At 47.2% G+C, this 27,871-nt stretch overlaps 1 protein-coding gene across 1 annotated transcript; it reads left to right on the top strand.

Annotated features, from left to right (window-relative positions):
- The first annotated feature begins 1,732 nt into the window (after positions 1–1,732).
- Slc22a11 (solute carrier family 22 member 11) lies at positions 1,733–16,174 on the top strand. Its single transcript, XM_050137950.1, has 11 exons — positions 1,733–1,850; positions 1,968–2,537; positions 4,120–4,223; positions 4,606–4,760; positions 4,849–5,017; positions 7,627–7,750; positions 9,066–9,175; positions 10,613–10,827; positions 12,155–12,263; positions 12,817–13,023; positions 14,912–16,174. Exons 2-11 carry the CDS (start codon positions 2,145–2,147, stop codon positions 14,970–14,972), a joined length of 1,647 nt encoding a protein of 548 aa, XP_049993907.1. The 5' UTR covers positions 1,733–1,850; positions 1,968–2,144; the 3' UTR covers positions 14,973–16,174.
- The last annotated feature ends 11,697 nt before the right edge of the window (positions 16,175–27,871 follow it).

Below are 27,871 nucleotides of genomic sequence, written 5' to 3'. Positions count from 1 at the left end.
CCATTATCTCCTGTAATCTCACCACTTTGAGTGGAAGACCACATCTTGGAGACAAGAAAGGAGCAGGAACTGGTAAGGTCATCTAGCAGCCAGACTAGCCTTTGGTTTCCTTCATGGGAGCCCTTGTCTGGGAAACTGAACCCAACAGCAATCCTGGTTCTGTGAGGAACAGGTGCTCCCTCATCCAAAGTGAGGCTCCCAAGACAGCGGCCATCATCTAAGACTGCCTGCCTTTATTCCCAAGGGCCTTCTCCTCACTGACCTATTCATCCTTCTGAGTAAGCCTGGGGCAAGGAACCAAACAGGGCAAGCTCAGCCTGGTACTTGGAAATGTTGCAGTCCCGGGTATAACCACTAGGTGGCAGAGCAGGCGCTCCAGGCCCTGCCCCCAGCAGACCTAGAAAAGCAGAAAGTACAAATTAAAAATTCCTTGGCCAGGACATGGAAATCAGCTGGAGATTCCGAGAGCCTTCTGGTAAATCCGGGAGGTTTGACCTTCTGCTAGCAAATCCTGGAGGAGTCCGTGACAGGCAAAGGGCAGGGAAGAGTTGGAAGGGAAATAAATCCCCACCCCCACACTTTGGCTTTCAGCCTCCTGGAACCCAGAGACTCTCAGCACAGCAGAATCCCCAGAGGCAGGGGCAAGGCAGGGCAGGCGAGAGTCCAGCCCGTGGTCTTTGATGTGTGCTCAGTTGGCAGACACTGCTCTGTTTCACAGACTAAAAATCAGAGGGACGCGGAGGCCATGCCTCAAGGTTAAGACCAGGGTACCACACCTGTATTGGGCGGGGCCTGACACTCTCCCACCCCCTCCCATGGGTTCCTCTGGCCTGGTTATCCCATCTATCTGGATCTGCTACTACCGACAGTACAATGAGTTCCCATGCTGAGGCAGAGTAAGGGCTACATTGCTCCCCAAGCCCTCTAAGGAGGTTCCTGGAAGCTCAGGATCCTCCCCCATGCATGAGTTTCTGTAAAACCCACTCAGTTCCCTCTGGCACCCAGAGAGGTGATTTGGGGCTGACTGAGATTCTGGCCCATATCCTTTATTCTGGACCAGCTAGGGGTCGCCCAGGTACTGCCCATGGGGTATCCAGGAGAACTAGGTTTTGGTGTGTGGTTTGAATTTGAGCCTGGCTGTCTGACTTTGGTCAGGTTGCCTGCCTTCTCTGAGCCGCGTTCTCTTGCTAGAAAGAGTTCACACCCATTTCTGTCTCGGGCCTGTGAGATGTGGATGAGGGCACAAGGAGGTGAACCTGGGGGCAGAGGACAGCTGTCACCCCCAGCTGAGAAGCCCCACTAGCTTCAGGCTGCCTTCATCCTGACGGGGAACTTTGGGCAACCAAAGAGATGGTGAAGTTCCATACATGTCCACCACTCCGGCTCTTGAGTGACTTCAGAGAGAGTCTGAGAAATGGCAGCCATGGGCTCCACCCTGAAGGTTCCAGGCTGGCAAGGAGCCTCAGAACAGAAGAGCTCTAGGCAGTGGCTAGGTGGGGGAAGGCTCTAGACCGGAGACCTGAGTGTAATCCCTGGGGCCCACGTGACAGAGAGGAGAACCAACCCAGAAGGTTCTGACCTACTAACACATTTGCACACACACGCACATGAACCCAGATAAATAAGTAAATAACCAGCAACTGCCAGCATCAGTTACTGAACTGTCTGGGTTTGAGTGAGGTCAACGGTTTTCGGATCGGACATCCCTATGCCAAGAATTTGAAAGGGTCTAAAGTCCCGAGTGAGCAGAGTGGAGCCCAGGCTGAGGTTGAACATTGACTGCCCCCCGGGAAGCAGTGGAGTAGCCTGTCCATTCGTGACTGTAACTCAGTAACAGCTTTGCCCTGGAGGTGAGAAAAATCTGTTTGACTTTTCCCTCTTGGTTCCAGAGAGGGCTCAGGCTTCCCTGTCCTGACCATCCAGGCAGCTTGGCCCAGTGAGTTCTCTACCTGATGTCCCCTTTACAGTGTTGGGACATCCCAGTGACCACTCCAGGAAACGGGACAAGGAGACATTTTTCCTCCCACCCTACCCCCGACTCCACCAACAGAGCAACGAGGAGCTTGGGAGCACTTGGCATCCATGAGGACTAGCGAGGACTAGCAGGTCTCAGCACTCCCCAACGGTTAGGATCAGCTCCAGCCATGGCGTTCGAGGAGCTTCTGGTCAGGGCTGGGGGTGTGGGCCTCTTCCAGGTCCTACAGATGTGCACCTTGTTCCTCTCTGCCGTCTTGATACCTTTTAACATGATTCTGGAGAATTTCTCGGCTGCTGTCCCAGACCACCGCTGCTGGACCCCTGTGCTGGACAACAGCTCTGAGGTGCCTGCCAACCTGACCCGCGAGGCCCTCCTGGCCATCTCCATCCCACTCGGCCCCGACCTGCAGCCTCACCGGTGCCGCCGCTTCCGCCACCCACAGTGGCAGTTCCTGGACCCCAATGCTACAGCTGCCAACGGGAGTGAGGCTTCCACAGAGCCTTGTGTGGACGGTTGGGTCTATGACCACAGCACCTTCACAGCCACAGTTGTGACCAGGGTAAGGATCCCCAGAGCTGGCCTGCACAACTTGCCTCCTCCCAAGCTTTGCACAACAAACAAAATGTTGAAATGCTATACAGAGCTGCGGAGGTGGTTAAGCTGGTGAAGTTCTTGCTGAAGACCCGAGTTCAAACCCCCAGAATCCATATAGAAAGGGGTAGGCATGGGCAGTGCTGAGGGGAAGAGACAGGAAGATGCCTGGGGCTTACTGGCTAGCTTGTCCAACCGAATCGGTGAACTCCTGTCTCAAACTATAAAGGGAAGAGTGTTGAGAAGGATACTTAGTGTCAACTTGAACAGCATACACACATATGTACCCACACACACATGCATGCACACACCAACACAGAAAACCATTATCCAGTTATCCAATATGGGGAGGCAGATTTGACCTCTCCACAGGTACAGAAACCATTGTGTGGACACGCGGTCTTGCTGTGGGAGAAAGAGATGGGCCCCTACTCAAGATAAAGGGGCAGTCACAGCTGGAGCCTGGGAGGGTCAGAGGGCAGAAAATGGCAGCGATGAAAGAGGCTGTCTAAACCAGCCTAACCTGAGCTGGAGTGGGATGTTCTTGCTGAACAGTCTTAGCAGAGATCTTTAACACAGATGGATCTAGGAATAGTTTGTTCAAGTGGGGGGGGGGGGAGAGAGAGAGAGAGAGAGTGTCTAGACACTCCTGCAAAGTCCAAAAGTGTCAGGTGTCTCCTGTCACTCTGCCTACTCCTTTGTGGCAGGGTCTCTCCCTAAACCTGGTCTCACATTTTCTCAGCTAGGCCAGACGTGAGCAACCCTGGAATCCTCCTGCCTCTGTTTCCCTCAGAGCTGGGTTTACAGGCATGAGGCAGGTGCCTGGCTTAGAACATGGTTGAGTATCTGAACTCTGGTCCTCATGACTAAACACAAGGGGCTCTTATCTAAGCCACCTCTCCAGCCTCCAATTTGTTTTGTGAGATAGGATCTCCCTGTCTTGGGACAGCAGGCTCCCAGACTTGCTTGGCCAGAGAGTCCTCCTGTCTACCCCCACTCTGTGTCGGGGTTACAAGCGGGCACCACCAGGCCCAGTTGTTTATGTGGGTTCTGGAGACTGAAGGCACATGCATCTCTATGCTTCTGTGGCAAGCATATTCCTACAGAACTCTCCCTCCCGACCCCTTCCCTCAAGTGGAGAATTTTATCATCTGGCTTGTACTGCTGATGGCTTGTGGTGACCCACGTTCGGATGCAGGCTTGGGTTTCAGGACAGACAGGAGCTCGGGTTTGATCCATTTACACCATCTGCATTTAGAATAGCAAGGCTGGCTAAGCAGACTCTCTCCTGTCCTGTCACCTTTTGGTGACATGCACTGTTCCACAGGCTGGCCTAGACATGTCCTCACAGAGTCCCTGTCCCTATGGAACAAATGAAGCTATCAGAGGAAGGCAGGTTGTGTCCAATAGCTCAACTTCCAGTGCTGGGAGCCTTGTGGGGAATGGGCCTCGAGGCTGTAGGCTGACCAGGCAGAAGACCCTCAACTCAGCCCTCCACCAGTCACCCCTTTCGTGTACCTCGGAAACTGCCAGGCTTCTCTCTCTTCCAGTGGGACCTGGTGTGCAGCTCCCAGAGCCTGAAGCCCCTGGGCCAGTCCATCTTCATGGCTGGGATCCTGGCAGGAGCCTTTGTCTGGGGCTTTCTCTCCTACAGGTGAGTAGATCCTCTCCTTCTAGCTCCCACAGCACAGAATAACTCCCTGGGAGCAGAAGGCATGAAGGTGTTAGGTAAACTCCAGTATTCCGAGCCAGAGGGGGTTCCCTGCCAGGTCATCCATGTGTTATCACTAAACCACAGAAGTCTCAGACCTGGGTGCTGATGCCAAAGCTGTACTCTTGACTCACCCTGAGCAAGATACTGCCACTTCAATAACAAAGCTTTTCATGCTTCCAGAAGTTTCTAGAAGCTCTGAGCTTCTGGAAGCTTCTAGAACTCAAGAACCAGCTGCTCATGGCTCCCTTTGTCAGACCTTGAACAGGCATCACCTGCCCTGTGTAGGGTCCCCAGGGACATCCCCAAGTATTCATCTTCACAGGCTGGGGCGGAAGCCAATGCTGAGCTGGTGCTACCTGCAAGTGGCGGTGGCTGGTGCTGGCGCCATGTTGGCTCCCAGCTTCTTCACCTACTGTGGCCTTCGGTTCCTGAGTGCCTTTGGGCTGGCTGGCACCATACTGGCCCAGTCTACACTGAGTAGGTACCCTGGAGTCCTTTGCTCTTTCTCCCACCCTGGAGCAGGAGGGGCCTGAACCTCACTCTGGGCCTCTCTATTGCCTTTCAGTGGCTGAGTGGACCACGACCCGCAGGAGGGCTGTTACCATGGCAATCTTGGGCTGCACTTATAGCACAGGCCAGATGGCCTTGGCAGGCCTGGCCTATGCCGTGCGGGACTGGCAAAACCTCCAGCTGGCTGTGTCCATCCCCTTCTTGGCCACATTCCTGCTGTCCTGGTCAGTACATTCGGGTCTCTTTTCATGGGAGTCCTGTTGGGGGATTAAGTCTCTGTCTCACCATCTAACTGGCCACATCCTGCTGGGAACCACAGGAAGACAGTGGCACTCACCATTCGGAGTCCCTGGGTGACTGCTTCTGCCAGAAGTCTATGTTTCCTGCCAAGTGGGGACCACACAGAATTGTCTTGAGAGGGGACATACCAACACTTAAAACCAGGAGATTCTTTTTTTATTGTTTTTATTGAGCTATATATTTTCTCTCCCCCTCCCTTCCTCTCCCCTCCCCTTCTACCCTCTCTCATGGTCCCCATTCTCTCAATTAACTCAGGAGATCTTGTCTTTTTCTACTTCCCATGTACATTAGATCCATGTATGTCTCTCTTAGGTTCCTCTTTGTTGGCTGAGTTCTCTGGGATTGTGATTTGTAGACTGGTTTTCATTTTGTTTGTTTTGCTTTATGTCTAAAAGCCACTTATAAATGAGTACATATGATATTTGTTTTTCTGGGTCTGGGTTACCTCACTCAATATGAAGTTTTCTAGATCCATCCATTTGCCCGCAAATTTTAAGATGTCACTTTTTTTCTGCTGTGTAGTACTCCATTGTGTAAATGTACCACATTTTCCTTATCCATTCTTTAGTCATTTAGGGGCATTTAGGTTGTTTTCAGGTTCTGGATGTGACAAATAATGCTGCTATGAACATAGTTGAGCACATGTCCTTGTGGTATGATTGAGCATCCTTTGGGTATATACCCAAAAGTGGTATTGCTGGGTCTTGAGGTAGGTTGTTTCCTAATTTTCTGAGAAATCACCACACTGACATCCAAAGCAGCTGTACAGTTTGCACTCCCACCAGCAATGTAGAAATGTTCCCTCCCACATCCTCTCCAGTATAAGTTGTCATCAGTGTTTTTGATCTTAGCCATTCTTACAGGTATAAGATGGAATCTCAGAGTTAAAACCAGGAGATTCTTAAAAACAGACACAAGTAATGCTGCCATCTTTTCTTGGAAAAAGAGAAGATCCTGGGTCCCACCAGGCAGGGATGGGGCAGCAGCCTCTGTCCTCTGGGCTGGGGCTGATCCCATCCTCCTTACATGCCAGCACTGTCCCCAACGCCAGCCTGACCCTCACAGGGCACTTGGCATCCAAGTCTTCAAGGGCCAGTGTTGGAGACGAGCCTGTCAGTGTCGCTGTTACTTTTAGAGTCCTGCAAACATCTGGAATTCCTTGTTTGGGTGGCGGCCATGGGGACAGACAGGAAAGCCAATAATGAATGTCACCATAGTTCTCTGGTGCCCGCATGCTGGAACCAGTCAGCCCAGGCCCCAGTCAGACCACTGTAAGGTTTAGTCCATGCCTCAGGCCAGATGTGGTTCCAGGCATGGAAGACACACCAGGAACCAAACCAGACAAAGCCATTCACAGCACAGTGCTTCCAATCTGCGACTAGCGCTGATAGACGAAGAGGAAGGCTGTGGCCTGATGATGACCAGTTACAGGAGCCTGGTCCGTACCAGGTGTGGTCTGCGACACTAGAGGCGTGGTCACACATTTACAGATAAGACGCTGATTGCCTCTGTCCTAAATCAGAAAGGCTGGCAAAAAAAACCAGAGGCAAGGTCTGAACTTGGGCAGGCTGGCTCATTCTGTTTTACTTTTTCATTTGGGATAAGAGTGAGGGGCCACTGTACCATTGAGTTATATTTTGGGCTTCTTTTTACTTTTTATTTTGAACAAAATTGCCCAGCTGGCCTCAAACTCACTACATGGTCCAGATAGCCTTGCAAACCTACTGCTTCACCCTCCTGAGCTCCAGGACACACGTCTGTACCACTGGCCTTGGTCAGCTGACTCTTAGCCACTGTGCTACACTGCCTCAAACCGGCCAAACCCAGTGTCTTTGACCAGAGAAATGTTCCCCCAGACAGCGGCCCTTAAGGTTGGGGACAAGCAGACTGGCTTTAGAGACTCGCTTAGATCTGCCTCAAGGGTATTAACAGTATTAAAAAAAACAAACAAGCAAACAAACAAAATTCCAAAGAAGACAGAATAAAACAGCACCAAGTGGCTGTGTGTATGTGTATATATATGTAAGTCAGGCTTTCTTTTAGAATTCTTTATTTACTTACTTGGGGAGGGGACGCCTGTGTGCCACTGTGTGTGTGGTCTGGGAACAACTTGCCGACATCAGTTCTCTCCTCTCATCATGTGAGTCCCAGAAACTCAGCAGTTGCCAGGCTTGGCAGCAGGTACCTTTATCTAGCATCCCACCAGCCCAGGTGGCCTTTCTACCACGGAGATGACCTCAGAATTGCTGGAGAGGCAGCTTCTGTGTCCGCGTAGCCTGTCCATAGACTGGACATCAAGAAAGGCCAGGTGGGGGTGGCCTAGACTCGAAGAGGGAGGAGTCTGGGGGTTGGGGCTCAGCTGAATTCCAAACTGTCCAGTCCAGCTTAACAGGACAGCTATGAAATACCTTCCTGCTCTCCCGCTACATCACGCTGAGGGCGCCGCTGCCCACCATCCCTCCCACCCAACTCAGGAGTATCCATGATGCTCCAGGACAGCAAAGTCCTAGCCAAATATCTGCTTCTTTGATAGGTGGCTGCCAGAATCCGCCCGATGGCTGATTATTACAGGCCGGCCAGAGAAAGCACTTCAGGAGCTCCAGAAGGTAGCCCGGATAAATGGCCACAAGGAAGCCAAGGAGACACTGACCATAGAGGTGAGAGGTTATTACTCCTCACTCAGGAAAATATGTCCACTAGGGTGTCACCCCCAGCTGCCATTGTCCACTGCACCATCATCTCCATCAAGTTTACCAGGAACATCGCACAACCCCCTCAGCACACGCCACTCCATGAATACTGCCGCTGTCGTTGATGAAAACAAGATCCCTGTCAACACCTAAAGCAGTGGCACTAAAACCACCACAGCCCATCTCTACAGCCACCTCCTCTACCACAGTGGAGCTCCTCTCCACCACAACCAACACTATCGCTAATATTACCATCAGTATCACTACAAAACATTATCACCATACCATCCACACTCCCGCTGTCTTTATCACCACTGCCACCATCATCTCTACCATCCCCACCATGCTCACTATATCACAGTCATCCCCACCCTCCTCACAATCCCCATCATCATCCCCATCAGCACCATCATCTCTACCATCCCCACCATGCTCACCATCATAGTCATCCCCACCCTCCTCACTATCCCCACCCTCCTCACAATCCCCATCATCATCCCCATCAGCACCATCATCTCTACCATCCCCACCATCATCATTGTGCTCACCATTGCAATCATCCCCGCCCTCCCCATCACTATAACCTCTACCATCCTCACTGTGTCCATCAGCCCCTCCATCATCACCATTGCCAACATCACTACCATCATTGCTATTTCCACCATAACTGCCATGCCCACCAAGCCCTCTGTCCCCACGACTGTTACCATCAGCACCATCACCAACCATATCCCCACCATCACTACCAATAACAACAATACCACTATTATCATCTGTCTCACCCGTGACCTAAACCTGTGTCTCACACACCTGCCTCATGGAACTTCGTGATGTATCCAGGGAAATAAGATTGTTATTTGAAGCTAGTTAGTTTTAGAAAGTATATGGAGGATATTCTGCACAGGATAGAGGACAAGGAGCTCTGTGGGGATACCAGAAGAAGCCACCAGAGCAGGCCATATAGTTAATGCCAGACTAGGAGGGCTCAAGGCGCAAGAGGACCGAATGAGCCCTCTGAGAACAGTGAGGGGCCAGTTTGGCCAGGGTAGGCATGCCATGGTGCCAGTCATCAGGGCTGTAGAGCATGACTCCACCCCGTCAGTAAGCCAGGCCTGCAGAAGAAGCCACCGAGGCCAGAGGGCACCTCTGCTGCCCTTCCCACACTCAGGTCCAGAGGCCTAAGCTAGGTTAAGTCTTTGCTCTTGCCCACTTGAGTACCACTCCCTGGCACAGCACAGGCCCATCGCTCTAACACCCACTCCTGCTTTCGCCCCTCTCTGAGGTGCTGAAATCCTGCATGGCCGGGGAGGTAACCGAGACTCGGGGATCTGTGCTGGACCTGTTCCGTGTGCCTATGCTCGCCCAAAGAACCTGTGTCATGGTGATGGTGAAGTATGACATGCTGGGTACCTCTCTCCGAGGCATGGCTGGGGCATGAGGGTGGCACCCAGAAAACCGAGCATCTTCGGGTCTCCCAGCGGCATCCCAGAGACTAGAGTCCTAGCAGGCTGGATTGAGACAGGAGAGAAGCTGGTCTGGGCATGGGTGTAGTGGAAGCCAGCTGAGAGGCACAGCTGGAATGGCAGTCCCTGCAGGAGACCAGGGCCAGGCTCCCCTGGAGATGGACCATAGGGGAAGAGGGTGATGTTTTCCAGTCTTAGCAGCTCATGGTTACAGTCAGACCCCAGAGGGCAACTAGTGCTGTGTCCCCTTACAGCTCCCATTTCACAGATGGGACAAGGAGGTCCCAGATGGCTGCGTAGTTGCTGGTGGGAGCCTGCACTTGAACCCTAGCCAAGCAGCTTCCTGTTCCCCACTATCACCCACCATGCCTTGCACAGAGAGGCCCTACCTTGAGCAACACTAGGGATCAGCGAATGTCCCCTGTAAGCAAATTTAGTTGGCACTACATCCAAAGAGCACCTGAAAAAAGAAGGTTGACTGGAATTTGGTCTCCAATAAAACTAAAGTTGAGGCCGGGAGTGTGTCTCAGCTGTGTGGTGCCTGTCCGTCTAGCAGGAAGCCCTAGGGTTGATTCCCAGCGCCACACAAAAACTGGATGTGACAGGTTAGCCCGGCTCAAAACCCAAACTCTAATGAGGAAAATGTTTGTTTTACACTATAGTTTGCCACATAGAGGTGATAACTATAGATAATAAATCTCCGGACAAAAATGCAACAAAATGCTTTTTTGGTAATCTTTCATTTTTAGGGTTTTTTGTTTTGTTTTTGTCACACCCACACACACCCATACTTCTTGATAAATTAGAAGGAAACCAACGTGAAGACCTCATCCCCCTCCCCCACTCTAAAAAAAATCCTTCAAGTCTTCCTGGCTCTCCTGGGGCCACTGAGCATCTTTTGTTATTCAAATCAGAAGCTTTGAAATGCTAACCCCATCGTTACCCACAACTCCCCGCGATTCCTGGGGAAAGCTCTAGATCAGTCAGCATACACACAAGCCTGGAAAAGATGGACCTTCAGTCACACCAAGCTTTGCCTCTGCCTCCCCCCCTCCCCCAGGCTGTCAGCATCTACTGGGCAAAGCCACTGGGGGCTTTAATGGGGCTTATGTGGTGAGGAACAGTTTCACCTTGTAGTCACTGCTAAACTCAAGTCCTTTGGGAGGTCCTCTCCCCGTAGATCTGCCCTGGGATCTAACCTCAGCTGAGGGGCATGCTCCCTGAAACAGGGCCATAAAACTTTCTGAGGTCCCTCTGCTGGGACTTCATTGCTGTCACCTTCCAGGTGACGAAGCCAGTGAGAGAGGATGCTGCAGGCTGGGGTCACTCCTTGGTAGCATGCTCCTGACTCTGGCTCTGCCCGCAGCTTCTCCCTAATGTTGTCCTACTATGGCCTGGTCCTGGACCTGCAAAGCCTGGGCAGGAACATCTTCCTCTTGCAGACCCTCTTTGGCGCTGTGGACTTCCTGGGCCGCGTCACAACCGTCCTATTGCTCAGATTCCTGGGCCGCCGCGTGACGCTGGTGGGCTCCCTGGCCCTGGCGGGGTCCTGCATCTTAGGCAATGTGCTGGTGCCACAAGGTGAGTCAAGAGGCTGAGCAGGGAGGCGTGTCACCCAGCCACACCACTCCGTTCCATGACACCTCTCCTTTCCCTCCGCCTGAGCCACAGCCACAGCACCTCAGTTCTGCCTGGGCTGTGACGGTCACAAAGCCCCTGGCCATTGCTCTGAGGAGGAAACTGGGGTTCAGAGAAGCAGTAGCCTAAATTACTCAGTGACACAGTCAGGGCTTGGACCTGAGCGGGCAGGAAGGGCACGTGTGTGTGTGTGTGTGTGTGTGTGTGTATGTGTGTGTGTGTGCATGAGTGTGTGCATGCGTGTTTTCAGACATGCTTTTGTGAGGGTGTGTCTTCTTGTCACTTGCTCTGGCTTCAGTTGTTTTGAGACAGGATTTCACGGAGGTGAGGCTGGCCTCAGACTCCCACGGGTTAGCAATTCTGGCAGCACCCACCCAGCCCCGGGGTCTCATGGCAGCACATGCATTGTCAGTATCCAGGCAAATACCTAGCTAGTCCTAGGGTCCTATGGCCCAATCGTACGTCAAGATGTAATCCATGCGCATGCGCTGCGTGGTTGCTTAAATCTACACGCCCGCACTAAGGCTCCTTTAAAAGCGAACTCCACCCGTTCCTCGCACTCTCTACACCACTTGTCTTTCTGAGGGACGTCTCCACGACCCCCCTTTTTCAGCCCTTATCTATAAACTTCCATGTGGGTTTGTTGTACATTGCGGTTTGTTCTCCTGCCGCTAAACGACAACGATGGCCTGAACTCCTGGCCCTCCTGTCCTACCTCCCTGCTGCTGCGAGCACAGGCGGTGACAGACACTGTATCTAACTGAGCCCGCTCCACGGCCTCTAGAAGACTTTTTCCAGACAGGCAGCGGTGACTGTAACGGTCTGTCCTGTCTCAGAGGCAGGTGCGTTGAGACAGAGAAGCTCTGCCTCAAAGACAACCACAAGACTTTTTCTTTTTTCCCCCTGGGACTGAGGATGGCCAGGAAAGTGGCTGGGCCACTGAGGCATACCTCTGGACCCTGTAAGACTGGGTAGACAGTACAGGAAGACAAAGCCCAAGCCAGACACACAGGAGAGTATCCCAGCCTTGGCTTCCAGCTAGGGATGATAAGAAGGTTGTAGGCACCCGGGCACCCCAAGGCCCTGCGCAGGCAATACTGTGTATTTTCCCCAGGCTTGCCCAACCCCAGCACACCTGTCTTCCTGCCCTGGCCCATGGCCAGGTCCCTCATCCCGCACTGTGTCCTCACCTGGTGCTCGGTAGCCCTGCACTGCATTGGTTCTTCCGAGGACTGCCTGCCTCGACCTCACGGTCCCCTTGCACCTGCAGACCTGCAGACTCTGCGTGTGGCCCTGGCTGTCCTGGGGAAAGGGTGTTTCGGGATCTCCTTGACTTGTCTTGCTGTGTACACGACAGAGCTCTTCCCGACACCACTGAGGTAGGTGCTGCTTGGGGCCTCAGGTGTGGGTGTGGTCAGAGAGCCAGGGAAGGACCCCCCACAAGAGGTTCAGTGAGGAGGGCTGGCAGGACCCCTTAAAGCCTCAAGGATACACAAGCTGGAGGTTTGGTTTGGTGTTTCGAGACCAACTCTCACTATGTAGGCCAAGCTTGCTTCAGATTCACAGAAATTCTCCTGTCTCAGCTTTCTGACCACTGGGATTACAGGCACGCAACACTCATGCATTTTGACAATGTCTGTTGGCTCTCCTCCTATAACATGGAGACTCTGAGCGGGGAGCTGAGTGGCCTAGCAGACGCTGAGGCTACCCTCACGTGCCCAGAGATACAGAGGATGCTAAGGGCCCTTGAGAGTTACCTTGAAGACCCATGGGGGAAACCAAGGTGGGTTTCATGGAGGAGGTGGCCGTTTCTGGAGGTGATACAGTGACTCCTGTGCCCAGCTGTCCCATACCTGGATGCCTGGGCCCAGCCGTACCACCCTCCAGCCCAGTGGCAGCTGCTGCTATATCTGAGCCTTTTCTCCTCCACAGGATGACAGCAGATGGCTTCCTGCAGTCTGTGGGCCGCCTAGGGGCTATAGCAGGCCCCTTGATTAAGATGACCGGCCAGGTCCTGCCCCTGATGCCACCACTCACCTATGGAACTTTGCCCATTGCCTCTAGCCTGGTCCTCCTGCTCTCCCTCCCAGAGACCAAGGGAATTCCACTCCCAGACACTATCCGGGACTTGGAGGGCAGGTGAGTGTCACCTGGGCTAGGGAGAGAAAGTCAGATGGAAGCTGTTTCCAGGGCTTGTGCTCCTGAAACCCCTGAAGTTCTGTGACTGCCTTATGACAGTGGTGACCATTCCCATCTGCCAAATGAGTAAGACTCAGAGAAACAAGGTTACAGGCCCAAGGTCCCCTAGGGAGGTGGTGACTCTAGCTGAGGCAGGAAATGGCGTGGATGAGGGCACAGACTGAAATCCCGCCTGTGTGGAGAAGACGCATAACCTCTCTTGCCAAAACTGGCACAGGAAGACATCGACAGTCTCTGATGTCCTAGCTCCATGTTCCCTTGAATTCCTGGCTCAAAGGGGGAAGAGCTTTCTTAGGTAGAACTCCAGGCAGCCGTCCTGACATCTGACACGATGCTACGGAGCAGGGAAGGGGATGAGAATTCCCAACTACTTCATAACCAGCGTCTCCTTCACTTCTGCTTCCTCAGATGTAGAAAGGGGGGCAAGAGGGAGAACAGAACAAGGCCTGGGGAGACAACTCAATGGGTGAGCTACTCACCTTGTAAACCTGGAGACCCCCAGAACCTGTGGGAGGAAAAAAAGAGGTGTGGTAAGATACTCTTCTAGTCCCAGCACCAGGAGGTGGACATGAACACACCCCGAGACTCCCTGGCCAGCAGGACAGAGAGAGGTCCTTAGTGCATTGACATGGTGACACACGCCTTTAGTCCAGGGATTAAAGAGGCAAGTGGACCTCTGAGTTCCAGGTCAGAACGAACACTGTCACTCACAGAATCATCTTCAGGAGTGAATGGTTAGAGCTGCAGTGCATGGCTCTCACATGACTGTCCCTGTGGCTCCTGTACTCTTGGTGATCAGTCCCACCCCCCCACACCCCTGCTCTGGCTGTCACCACAGCTGCCGCACTTGGCTACTTTGTGAGCCCTTCTGCTTTTTCATTCAGTGCTGGGGCTAGAAGCTAGGTCCTCACGTGTGCTAGACCAGCATCCCATCTCTAGACTACATCTGTAGTCCACTTTTTAATCTTTTTATTTTTCCAGACAGCGTTCCTCTGTGTAGCCCTGAATATCCTGGAATTCATTCTGTAGACCAGGTTGGCCTTGAACTCACAGAGATCCACCTGCCTCTGCCTCCCAAGTGTTGGGATTAAAGGTGTGTGCCACCACTGCCTGGCATTGAATTTTGTTTTAGGTCCTTTTTTTTTTTTTGGCATGTATTCTCTTTGGCATTCTACCAAAGCAATAACAGCACTGCTGTCTGATTTCACTGTTAAAGGAACCGTATCTATCTAAGGACTCCTAGCAGAAAGGCAGGCAAGCTGATTCAATTGACTGGTTTTTTAAAATTATGTATTATTTTTATTTTATGTGTATGTGCATTCTGCTTACACGTATGTATGTGCAATATGTATATACCTGCTGTTCGAGGAGACCAGAAAGAGATGTCAGATTCCCTGACACTGAGTTTCGGGTGGTTATGATCACCATGTGGGTGCTGGGAACCAAGCCCGGGGCCTCTGCAAGAGCAGTAGCCCATGTTCTCCACGCTGAGCTGTCTCTCTGGGCCACTGGTTTTGCTTTCTTGAGTCAGAGTCTCACTGTGTAACCTGACTATGAAACCTGAACTCACGATTCCCGTCAAGCTGGCCTTGATCTTCAGGCAGTCCTCCTGTCTCAGCCTCCTAGCTGCTGGGGTCACAGACTTTCACCACACGCTCGATTTAACTTACTGTTTCCTTTAAGTCCCTCCCATGTGCGCCTGCCGGGTTTCAGATGCAGTTCTAGGCATGCGCCTTACAGGGGCTAATCAAACCCATCTGTCAAAGTGCTCCTACTCCCCGACCTGCTGTGTCCCGCGTGTCAGTGTTTGCTCTCTGGATTATTCCAGGTCACCCACAGCCAAAGGTAGCCAGCAAGAGGTGGTCATTATGAAAAGCACCTGGTTCTAGAAATGTCACCATTGGAGCCATTGGCTGGCTGAAGCCTCCCGGGAAGGAGTGGACTCTTCAGTCTGAAGCACATCGATGACCAGGAGGATTCACCCTGGCAGGGTGGGCAACATGGCTGCCTCCTGTAGCTAGAGGCCCTCACTCCAGTTCTCCCCTTCTAAACGTAGTCTCCGTCCTGCACAACCTTGGATGTCTCTCCACACCTTCACTCAGCACCCTCGCTCAAGATTAGGGCTGCAGACTCCCCATCATGTCCTCAGCTGTGAAACGGAGGAAGCCACTTCCCTCCCAGGGCTTGGTTTGGGGCCAGCTGATCTTAGTTCAGTCACCCGGATGCTGCCGGCTGCCTTGTGTGGGCACGTAGGTTGTATACTATCTCGAGGCACTTCACAGAGGAAGCCTGTGGAGCTGGGGTCCAGCCCAGGTTGTCCTGGCCCAGCTACCTGCCCTACAGGTGCGGTGACTATTACAAGAAAGGGGCCCACTTTAGTCACTTCCTGTTGCTCACTGGTGAGGGAGAGATCTCTGCCCCCGGTTTACATGTGTCCCAAACACCGGACAGACAAGACCAATGGCCATTTAATTCATCATGGTCACATTCCAGAGAGGCCACCACCCAGTGTGAGCTCTGAAGTACCAAGTGACTCCTGGCTTCTGAGGAAGAGGAGACTAGCTTGCTTGTTGATGGACAGGCAACCAAAGACCACTGGGTTAAAGACACCATTTTGGTGTCCAAGGACTGTGTCACCAATGGGGCCATGTTGATCTGGGGAACATGATGACATTCAGCCAAGGATCATGCTTGGGTCTGTTGCACAATTAATAAAAGCTATGAGACTGATACTGGGGTTCAACCTGAAGACCCGAAAAGCAAAGCAGCCGGTCACTGGCTCTTACCTTGACCTCAGTCTGAAAATGGTGATTGTACCTCCAGGAATCTCAGAATGAGACTGTGTCTGAGATCCGTCTCCTCCTGTTTTATAATCCTCTCTAGGGCTGGGATTAAAGGCATGCACTGTCCAGTTTCTAGGGCAACTAGTGTGACCACTGGGATTAAAGGTGTGTGTTATCATTACCTGGTCTGTAAGGCCGACCAGTGGGACTGTTACTCTCAGATCTTCAGGCAGGCTGTATTTATTAAAAATACAAATGAAACACCACTACATGGGTCCATGCATCTAGAATTGACAGAGACCTCTCGCTACCTGGACAGTCACCCAAATTTCTTCTGTACCATTGGGGCATCCATCTTCAGCCTACAGGCCCATACTATCCAGCATACTTTTCCACGAAGCAGGAAATTTCAAAGACAGTTCCACCTATATTGGCAGCTTGTCAGTCATCTTCTGTGTCCTGCAGAATGTCTGGCAGACTCTTTCATGAAGCAGGAACCCCAAAGGATTGTCTCACCTTTAGGCAAGTTCAGTAGTCATTTCTCTGTGGGTCCTGCATGTCCAGTTAAGCAGTACATGCAAGAACAGTTTCTTGCCCAAATGGCTAAGAAACTCCATAAGGAGCCTCTTCGATGCCCATCTTCCTCTTAAAGTAGCTGGTACTGCCAGGAGCAGATATGTCTCATTGTTATGAGAAGTCCTAAGTTATTAAAATATTTTAAGTGTCATATTCTGAAGGTCTCTGAAAGATTCGAAGAATACCTATCTAACTGAAATATATCTTTATACATCTAGAAAACCTAACTAATATGACTTATAAACTTGACTATTATAAATGACTTCCTACTGAATTACATTTTTAAATGAGCTGCACAAACACAATACCTTAATCAAGAGTAGAAATACATATAAATATAACAAATTTGACCTTAAATTTATATCAATAAACCAAGATCCATACAAATGCAAATTATTCATATCCATATCATGACCCCTTTTAAATGTAACGAAACATTTATAAACAATATTTGGGAATATGGGCGTAGTTTCTCCAAACTTCTTCCTGCTGTTTATTAGGCATAGTAATTTTGCGGGGGTGATTACAGTGACCTTCAGGGATCTTGTTCCATCAAACCACACAAGTATGGAAACAATCCACAGGTTCTCATCCTCTGTGGAAACAAGAGAAGAACCTCTTTTCCAAAGCAACATATCCTTAGACCCAAATTTGGAAGTCATGATACCTTTATAACGTACATGCTGGTTTATCTTAGCAGCCCATACAATGAAATGTCTCGCTGTACTTAGCTCCTCACAGTCAAAAAATTCAAAGAAAGCACAGTAATATACATAGTCCAGACTCTCTGTGTATAGTTCATCTTTACGTGGCTTATTTTTCTTTATTTCTTTTAATTTATGATTGTCTATACTGTCTCTTTAAAGACTTTTTAAAAATGATTTACTTCTTTTTCAACTCTCTATATTCCTTTTCTTCTCTCCCAAGCCTATGTACATATATACAACATTGTGGTCCATTTAGGATTCTTTTATGCCTGAATCTGTCCTTATTGCGTTATCTGTAATTCTTCACACTGTCTTAAAGAGCTTCTAAAATGGTAAACAGCTTGGTTACAGTTGCTCTGGATGCTGGCTCCGCCCCGCTCCACTTTTAAAATGGTGGAGGCACCATTACTGCCAGCTCTGGGGTCACCAGGTAGGAGCCGCACTCAGCACTTTAACTCTGAGAATGAGCCTGCAGCACATAAACCCTTTTAATCTGAGTAATAGCTAAATCTGCCATGCAGAGCACTGCACACCCTGGAAATATCTCTGTGTGTGGTGGCGGGAATCTGCCATTCTCTCCTGCCTGTGCACACCTAGTAGATCCTGCTGCCTGCCTAGGTGGGGAGCACTGAGCCGTGGCCATGGTCTCAGCTACTTTCTTCCTGACCCCAAGTAGGCACACAAACACCCAGGCCCACAAATGCCATTCAAATGCTCCATAGCCAGAATTCACGCTGGCAGCTGTGTTTCAAAAAGGCGCAGCTTTTTTCCTGTTAATGCTGAATCAGGAAGACCTCTCTTAAAGGAGACATGCCTCTGCTTGCTTCTAGCAAATAGAGCCCACTCAAGAAAATGCTGCTACCAAACCATGTTTAACTCTGGTCTTTTGCATCTAGGATTCCTTTTTAAGCTTTCTCGGGTTTTTATGTGGATGTAGTTACCCACATTGGTGCGCTGCTTTGGGCCTGTTGATAGGGCAGAACTTAGATAGGTGGGGAAGACTAAACTGAACACTGGGAGAAAGAAGGGTAGAGTCAGAGAGAAGCCATGGATCTGCTGCCAGAGTCAGACACATTGAAACTTTAGCCAGTAAGCCACAGCCCCATGGCGATACACAGATTAATGGAGATGGGTTAAATTAATATGTAAGAATTAGCCAATAAGAAGCTAGACCTATGGGTCAAGCAGAGATTTAATTAATACAGCTTCTGTGTGATTATTTCAGGTCTAAGCTAGCCTGGTGGCCAGGAACCAACAAACGGCCCTTCCTTCAACAGTTCAGGTCCCACATACAAGCCAGGCATCTTATACATACCTATGACCCCAGATCCAAAGGAGATGGAATCAGAAGGATGGCTGGGCTTGCTGGCTTCCAGCCTAGCCAAGAAAACATGAGCTCCAGGTTCAGGGGCACACACACACACACACACACACACACACACACACACACAGGCCTACACATCTGCATAGGCATACACCAGAAATAAATCTCATTTTAAAAAAAAATCAGTAACAAAAAGATATCTAGATTCTAGTTATAGTGACACATGCTCTTAATTCCAGCACACAGAGGACTAGGGTAGGTAGATCTCTGTAAGTTCAAGTCCAGCCTCAACTACACAGCAAATTCCAAGCCATCAGGACTATATAGTGAGACCCTGTCAGAAAGAAAGAATGAAAAAAAAAGTTAGAACAAGTATAAATGAATTTAACTAGAAGTAACAAAAACAAAGGAAATAATAAAGAAAAGCAATAAAACCTGAAGTCTATCCTTTGGAATGATGAACAAAATTATAAACCTCTAGCTATACAAACAGTAGTGAACATTGACAATGCAGCAAATAAGAGATGAAGCAACAATACAAACCCTGCACACAGCAAAGAGGCCATAGACTGTTATGATCTTTCTTTTTATTTCTCATCATTTTTTGAGACAGGGTCTTACTATGTATCCCTGTCCTGGAATCATTCTGTAAACCAGACTGGCCTTGAACTCAAAGAAATCTGCCTGCTTCAGCTTTCTGAGCGCTGGGATTAAAGGCATAAACCACCACCACCCAGCAACTAATAAGTTTCTTAAAAAAATAAAAACAGAAATGTCCAAATCAAAACAACTCTGAGATTCCATCTTTCATCTGTAAGAATGACCAGATCAAAAACACTGATGACAACTTTTATGCTAGAGAGAATATGGGGTAAAGAGAACACTTCTCCATTGTTGGTTGGAGAGCAAACTGGTACAGCTGCTTTGGATATCAGCATGGTGATTTCTCAGAAAATTAGGGAACAACCTACCTCAAGACCCAGCAATACCACTTTTAGGTATATACCCAAAGGATGCTCAATCGTGCCACAAGGACATGTGCTCAACTATGTTCATAGCAGCATTATTTGTCATAGCCAGAACCTGGAAACAACCTAAATGCCCCTTGACCAAAGAATGGATAAGGAAAATGTGGTACATTTACACAATGGAGTACTACACAGCAGAAAAAAATAATATCTTAAAATTTGTAGGCAAATGAGTGGATCTAGGAAATATCGTATTGAGTGAGGTAACCCAGAAAGACAAATATTGTATGTATTCACCTCACTCATAAGTAGCTTTTAGATATAAAGTAAAGAAAAACCAGCCTATAATTCACAATGCCAGAGACCTAGACAACAAAGAGGACCCTAAGGGAGACATGGATATAATGTACATGGAAAGTAAAAAATACAAAATCTATTGAGTAAATTGGGAGCAAGGGAACCATGGGAGAGGGTTGAAGGGGAGGGAAGAGGAGAGAGGGGAGCAGAGAAAAATACTTAGCTCAATAAAAACAATTAAAAAATAGAAATGTCACTTGAGATACTAAGACAAAGAGAGGTATGACATGATGGTGGAGTGCTTACTAGTGTGTGCAAGGCCTGGGACTCTGTCTTTAGCACCAATAAGGAAACAAAGATGTAAAAAAACAATGGGGCTTGAGAGACAGCTCAGTGGTTAAGAGCACTGGCTGCCTTTCCAGAGGACTTAGGTTCAGTTCCCAGCACCCATGTGGCAGCTCACAATCATCCCTACCTAACTCCAGTTCCAGGGGATCCAACACCCTCTCCCGGCCTCAACAGACACCAAGCGAAGGCATGCTACATACATACAAGCAGGCAAAACAGTTATAAAAATAAATACTTTTAAAAGAAGGGGCTGGAGAGATGACTCAGTGGCTGAAAGCATGGCTGCTCTTGCAGAAGATCCAGCTTCAGGCAGCTCACAATTATCTACAACTCCAGAGAATCTGAAGTTCTTTTCTGGCTTCCACAGGCATCACGCATGCACAGGACACACACACACATATATGCAGGCACACAAAAAGTAAACAAATAAAGAACGACAGAACTTTTCCTGGGGAGACGCCACACATACATCTACTTACCCTAGTAAGGGAACCCACAACAGACCAAAGTACAGAGACCACCAAAGTCCAACTTGGGGGAACAATGAGTTTTATTGGGGTTATTTACAAGAGTATGATGAGTGGTTACTTACAGGAATAGAAATTACTCAAAGACAGCTGCGTCAAGGCCCACTCCAGCATGGGTGACAAAAGCTAGGAAACCTGGGGCTCACTGAGCAGCCTGCAGGCAGCCCAATGGGCTGGAGAGTTGTCTGCACCTCTTCCAGGCAGCTCGGCAGGTTTCTGCTTCTTCCAAGCAGTTGGTCTGATCTCAGTCTTGGTAGCTTTTCTCCTGTGAGAGTCATCCTGGTGGCTGAGCTTCACTTCCTCCATGAGAGACTCACAGCCTTAACTGTTTACTCTGGAAGGAAGGAACTCAGTGAGTTTGATCCATTCCAGGAACTTCCTGAAGCTATTTGAGTTGTTTACCATCCAGATTAAGGAGTTTCCCAGCCAGGAGGAGGGAATGTTTCAATCTTGGAGGAAACAGCTACATAACAGAGATAGAAAAAGGAGGGAGGAAGGGAGGGAGAGACAGAGAGGATGAATGGAGGAAAAGCGGGGAAATGCTAATTTTATTAGCCTTGAGTCTATTAAAGAAGTTTAATTTGTGGTTAATTCCTCCTCACAGAGAAAATGCCAGGCTCAAACAGCTTCACCCGTAACTTTTGTCAAACACTTCAGCAAAACAAACGAAAAAACAAAACACAGCACCAATTCTAAACAAACTTTCAGAAAAGTGAATACAGATAATTTTTCCTCAAGTTAGTCCATCAGCAAACCCAGCCAAGAACATTGGTGGAAAATCAGTGTATTTGATGAACACAGACCCAACTCTCTTTTCTATGGTGTGGAAGATAAGCAGTCTCGCGGATGGCAGATGCCATCAAGTATTTTACCCTGAGTGGCTTCTACAGCCTAGAACCAAAACACAAACCAGAACAACTTAAACGTTAACAACTGAGTCTATTAATAATAGCACATTGTAAAAAGGGACCCGCAACCAAATGAACTCCTTTCCAGGGTTGAATGAACATTTGAAAATCAGATTAACAAATTAAATCATTAACCAACTTAAAACAAAAGGTTCAAGCATGGCCTGGTAGTAGTGTGAGAGACCCAGGCCTCAACAGAATTGTGGCCATAGCACAAAGACCTGAGCAGGAGGCAGCCCATCCAGTAGGTGAGCTGGGACTGACCCTGACCTCCCCTTGACTTTAACCCTAGCCACAGGAACCATGAACTCCTCATCCCATAAGGAGGGACCAATCAGAAACAGGCAATACCTCATCCCACTGAGAGAAACCAATCAGGGTCATAAGACACCTCACCCCACATGGAAAGGCCAATCAGAAATGGACAAACAATTCCAGGTATCCTCTATATGGTTCCACAATGGAGGGTTTGAGTGCACCATTAATTTATCCAGTTACTATTCAAGAATGGCCACCAGACGACATGCACCTCTAAGGTTATTCAGAAGTTAACAGTTAACTGGGATCCTATACAAATGTTAGATTTGAAGAGAGCTAAGGAAGCAATAGTTTCACATGGTATGCATTCACCTTTTGTAAAAAGCAGATGTTAAATTCATGGTCCACATGAACGGAATTATTCTATAAGACTGGAAAGATTTAGATAGGGCAATGTTGGAAGCTGACCCTTAGTTACAACAGAAAACATGGTGAGAGGGAAAGATAGGGTCATAAAACAATGAAGTAGGGCTAGAGGAATGAAAATCTCCCAAGATCACTGTCTTAGTGAATGTCAGTACGCTGACTTGCAAAGACAATTTACATTTGATGATCAACCTTGTCCCAGCTTTGAATGCTTGGGACAAGGCTGAAGAATCAGAAAAGAGGACTGAGTCATTTACTAAATTTATACAAGGTCCAAAAGAAGCTTTCACTGATTTTTTTTTACAAAGATTGATTTCAGCTATAAATAGAATGAGATCAGATCTAGACGCTAGATAAATATTAATTGAATCTTTGGCCTTTGAAAATGCTAATTCAGAATAAAAAAGTGATTAGACCTTTAAAGGCAAGATCAGCACCAATAGATGAACGAATTAGAAAAACAGCTGATACTGAATCTCACATTTATGATGATACTTGGATAGAAGTGACTTCTAAAACCTTTAAGAAAAATCAAAAGGTTAAACATTTTAATTGTAGTAAACCAGGTCATCTGAAAATAGATTGTAAACGAGTCATTTTAGGAACAATGTTCTTTCTAGAGATAATCTAAACAGAAGGCCACAGTCTTTTGGAAAATGCAGAAGGCGTGGCAAAGGTAGGCATTGGACTAATGAATGCAGACCAACATGGGACAGGCAAGGTAACTCTGCCATCAGGAAATGCCTTACAAGGCCTCTTGAAGGCCTCTGTGTCAAATTTGGCTCAATCATTCCCTGTCAGCATGGAAACTCTTCCAAAGACCAACTAAAAGACTTAATGCCTGTTGCAAAAAACAAACAACCAAACCAAAAACAAAAAACCCATACAGCTCTGTCAGAACAGCTTCATTTGATGAAGCAAAATTTTCAGGAGAGACCATACAATAAGTATTTTGACAAAGTTCTATGAATGATCAAAGACAAAATTTCAAAAACTGCAAGTAAATGGCTTTGAAATTGAAGGTTTGGTAGACACAGAGGCAGATGTCACAATAATTGTACCAAAATCTTGGCATCCAAACTGAAGTGTAAAGGGCCAGAAGGACAGAGAGGAAATTATTTTAAGGCATGTTGCTTTTGTTTATGCTGCATTTGTTAAACTCTGTGAAGTTGTGACTCTTTACCTGTCTAAAACACCTGCTGGTCTAATAAAGAGCTGTGTGACCAACAGCAAGGCAGGAGCAAGGGTAGACAGGGCTAGTGGACGGAGAGTATAAATAGACGGAGAAACAAGGAAGAGGAGAAGAAAACAAGGAGAGGAGGACATCAGGGGCCAGCTACACAGTCAGTCACAGAAGTAAGAAAACAAAAAAGCCAGAGGCAAAAGGTAGTTGGAATAATTTAAGAAAAGCTGGCAAGAAACAAGCCAAGCTAAGGCTGGAAGATTATAAGACTCCATGGGTGATTTATTTGGGAGCTGGGTGGTAGGCCCCTCAAAAGAGCCCAAAAGCCAAAAGAGTAAAATAGACAACATACTGGCATTCCAACATGGGAACTATATTTGCCTGTAGGGCCTGAGAAAGTTGAAGAAACCTGAAAAAGAAGTATACGGCTCTCTTAAGAGTTTCTGCCTGCTGGTGAGCCCTTGAGCAGACAGTACATTAAGTAGGAACAACAACAACAACAAAAAGTAAAACTGCCTGCCACCGCACAAGTATCGTCATTCTAAGGCTCTAGGAAGGCTGGGTGCAGTTGCTGGTCATGCACCTCTGACCTGGCTGCAAGCTTTAGGCTTGGATTTCATGACCCCCACCTGAGAGTGGGTGGAGCCAACCCATAGAGCAGGTAGAGCATCAGGTGTAGCTTATCAGTCTAAAGTTTGCTTGGTCAAAAAAGACTAGAGATACACAGTAAAAGAGGTCCAGACAGAGAAAAACTCTAAATAGGTTCCAGTATGTTTTACAGCTGTATGTTTTACAACAGTATGTTTTATGTGTGTAGGCTTAAAAAAGAAAAGAAAATGGGTACGTATAGTTACAGAAAGAAATAGATTAAAAATAATAAAATCTTTAAAGAGACTGTAAAAGCAAAAGAAAGGGCCATGTAAAGATGTGAAACACACAGGGAGTCTGGATCATGAATAGTACTGTGTTGATTTTGAATTTTTTGATTGCTGAAAAGCAGAGCACATTTGCTAAGAGACCTGGGATTGAAAGAGGGGCTGTGGAAATAAACCAGCCCATATAGTTTAGGATGCCTTAACCTGAAAAAAGTTAAAAAAAATGTATTTGTAAAATGGAGATCAAAATTGCTTTGGAGAAGCAGTTTTACCTTTGTTTCCATAAGAATCAAAAGGCTGTGGATTTGTTCCAGATTGATATGGATCAGAGGAGACCTCCTAAAACTTGACAGGTGACATCTATCAACAAAGGTTATAACTGGTCTTCCCAGTACTTAGTCATTATGTCAAAAGTTTTCTAAGGGCCTCTTGGGGATCTCTTCACCCACAGTGTGTAAGGCCTAAAAATGTGAGCCTATTCCACCTTGTGTGAAAGTCAGAGCGTTTGAGCTTATTCAAAGTTGTTGACAACAACTGTGGCTATATACCCTGGCCTAGGGTGTGGTTACTTGGTGTTTTGGACACTAAGATGGCCCATAGAAGTATATCCACTCAACCCTGACCAAAGGTCAGAGAATCCGAGCAAACTTCTGCTCCTCCTTTTGAAATAAGAGGTTTGACCTAGGGAGTGGCTACCTTCAGGATACTTGGTCTAGGGTGACTTCACTACCTAAACAAAAGGATGCATTTCTTATGAATTAATGGCTTGATGTCTCAGAGTATTGATGTCTCAGAGTAATTGTTCTGGTTGTCCTTTGTATCATGTTAAAGTAGTCTTTCGTCTTCTTCCCCCCCCCCACCTTTTGCATTGGGGTATAAAAGTATATGGAAGACTGAACACGGATGTACTCAGGACTCAGAACTGGGTATGCAAGAGGCCCTCAGATACTATCCTGTGTCTCTGTGATTATTTCTTATCTCTGTTCCTCCTACCTCACTTTTCTAACTCTCACAGCCCTATCCTGGAACAAATGAACCTGCCACGGCTAGGCTGGCTGCAGAAATCACCCCCAAAAGGTGGCTCCTGACACCACAGACAGCAGTATGGAGAGGACTTGACTCACATTCCAGAGAGAAAAGGATCTGGGTGGCCTTTGGTTACCTTACGGGTCATGGATGTTTGCTATAATTTTGGAGAATATAGGATAAAAAGACAGCTATAAAAAAATAAAAAATAAACAAAAAAGTTAAGATGCTTTTATTATAAATAAAAAAGACAGCTATTACTCTCAGGTATTTTGCATTAGCACGGATTTTGACATATGGATACAAATTCAAAGACACTTTTGTTTCACTGTATATATGGTTTTACTCTTGTTTAAAGGACTTTTGTATATTGATACAAATTTAATGTTATTTTTGTTACAACATATTGTATGTTTCTGCTCTTGTTTAAGGTATTGTCCATAGGCAGTTCATTTAAAAATGTAACATAAAATTCTAGTTTTTGATAGCTATTATTGTGAACTATTGGGATAATCAAGAAATACAGGTCAGTAAACATCTATAATAATCAAATTATAAAGAAAAGTCCTACTTGGTCTTTGTATAATCAAACTCTACTACCTGCAGGAAATAACCCAAAGGGAACTCAAATGAAATTTGGCAAATGGATGTGTTTTATTTTGCAGAGTTTAGAAAATTAAAATATGCATACCATATCATAGATATATATTCAGGATTTCAATTTGCAACTGCTTGAGTTCTGAAAACGCAGATTCTGAATTACACATTTATTAGAAGTTATGGTCATCATGGGGATACCTGTGCAAATTAAGACTGACAATGCTTCAGCATATGTCTCTAGTAAGATGAAACAACTTTTTGCATATTACAACATAAAGCATATTACAGGTATACCATACAGTCAACAGGGCAATCAGTTATAGAAAGATATCATTGTACTTTAAAAGAGATGCTTAATAAATATAAAGGGGTAATAAAGACCCCAGATATAGAAGGCACAGTGCTTTATTGGCTTTAACTTTTTAAACACTAACAAGAAAGGAATGACAGGTGTGGAGAGACATTGGAAAGTAGGGAAAACCACTGAATTGAATCAGTCTGTATACTTTAAGGATATGTTGACCTCAGAATGGAAACCAAGATACGTGTTATGTTGGAAAAGAGGTTTTGTTTTTGCTTCCACAGGAGAAGAAAAGCTATGGATACCATCCAAACTGACTTGATTAGATTTGAGCAGGAGAGACCTCAATTATAAGAGATTAGCTCATCAAACAGTGTAATCATTCAATCTACACTAACTTATAAGACTACCAAGTGCCTTACATTTGATCGGATATATCCTGCCAAAAGGAGAAACTCCCCAAACTTGGGGTTTGGGCAGGGTTTTATTTTTGTCTTTCCGGGATAATGAAGGTATCCAACTGAGGAACCTGAAGACCACTGGGCAAATGAGACATCTGAGTTAAAAGGACGAATCATCCAGAGAAAATGTCCCAAGAAAAAGAATAAATTTGCCTAATGATATGGCACATTTCCAACAACATAAAATTTCATAAATCTTCCCAAACATTTATTTCTGCTGTTCTCTACAGACAGGTAGGACAAATGGTCTTTTGGTAGTCCAAGTTCATTTTAAAATTAAATCTGACTTTGGAGTTGGAGCATGAATCTCTCTTTTCCTAAACCCAAGCATGCTTGTTAAAGGAAAATCCAAAATCTGTCTCATGTGAGAAGAGCCACCTGGTATGGGACAGAAGGAAAACCAAAATTAATGGACTATTTTACTGCCACTAACTCTTTGGTTTTGACTCTTTAAAAACTTTTCTTAAGGTATAAATATGATCTCAAAATTTATAAGATTAATATCTATATATGTGTGTATGTATATACTTTCTGTCATGATATTAATGGTCATACAGAGTACTCACTAATTCTAGAAAAAGGCTTCATCTAGCTTCCTGTACATGATTTCAGGTTTGAGTCTGAATCGGGTAACTAGGAATTAAGTTTGTATGCCCCCATGTACTTAACAAATTGTGGTCCTTTAACCTCTTTGAGATCTGCTGCATGTGACATTTAAAATGTATAAGTTTTCTCCAGTGAACTGTGACCATTCCCAACAGCGACCTTTGAATTCTCCAAAAGGGTGATGGGGCCCCACAGCAACAATTCCACTAAGCTGACAAACACCACCCAAAGACTACAAACATCTCAGGACAATTTCAAGGCAACTGGCTTTGAGCTGAGGTGTTCTGGCCTCATGCACTGCTGCAGCCAAGACTCTAGATAAGCTCTACGCCTTCCTATTACACAGAGACTGGCAACAAATAATCCAGCTAGCTTTTCCAGGACTTGATCATTATCTCAGTTTTCTCAGGGCTCCCTCGAGATGCCATTGCCTGCCTCTGACAGTAGGAGGCAGTCTAGAGAACACAACACCCACATTCCCAAGAAGTGATGGTGGGTTTGTTTTTTTAACCACTTTTGAGTTGTTTTTATTGAGGTATATATTTTCTCTGCTCCCCTCTCTTCCTCTACCTCCCCTCCTACCTTCTCCCATCACCCCCATGTTCCCAATTTAC

The sequence above is a fragment of the Alexandromys fortis genome, unplaced genomic scaffold (genome assembly GCF_014885135.2).
Source record: "Alexandromys fortis isolate MF-2015 unplaced genomic scaffold, M_Fortis_MF-2015_v1.1 scaffold_3, whole genome shotgun sequence".
NCBI lineage: Eukaryota > Metazoa > Chordata > Mammalia > Rodentia > Cricetidae > Alexandromys > Alexandromys fortis.
Note: the sequence above shows the minus strand (reverse complement) of the source record. Positions and strands in the feature narration are given on the sequence as shown.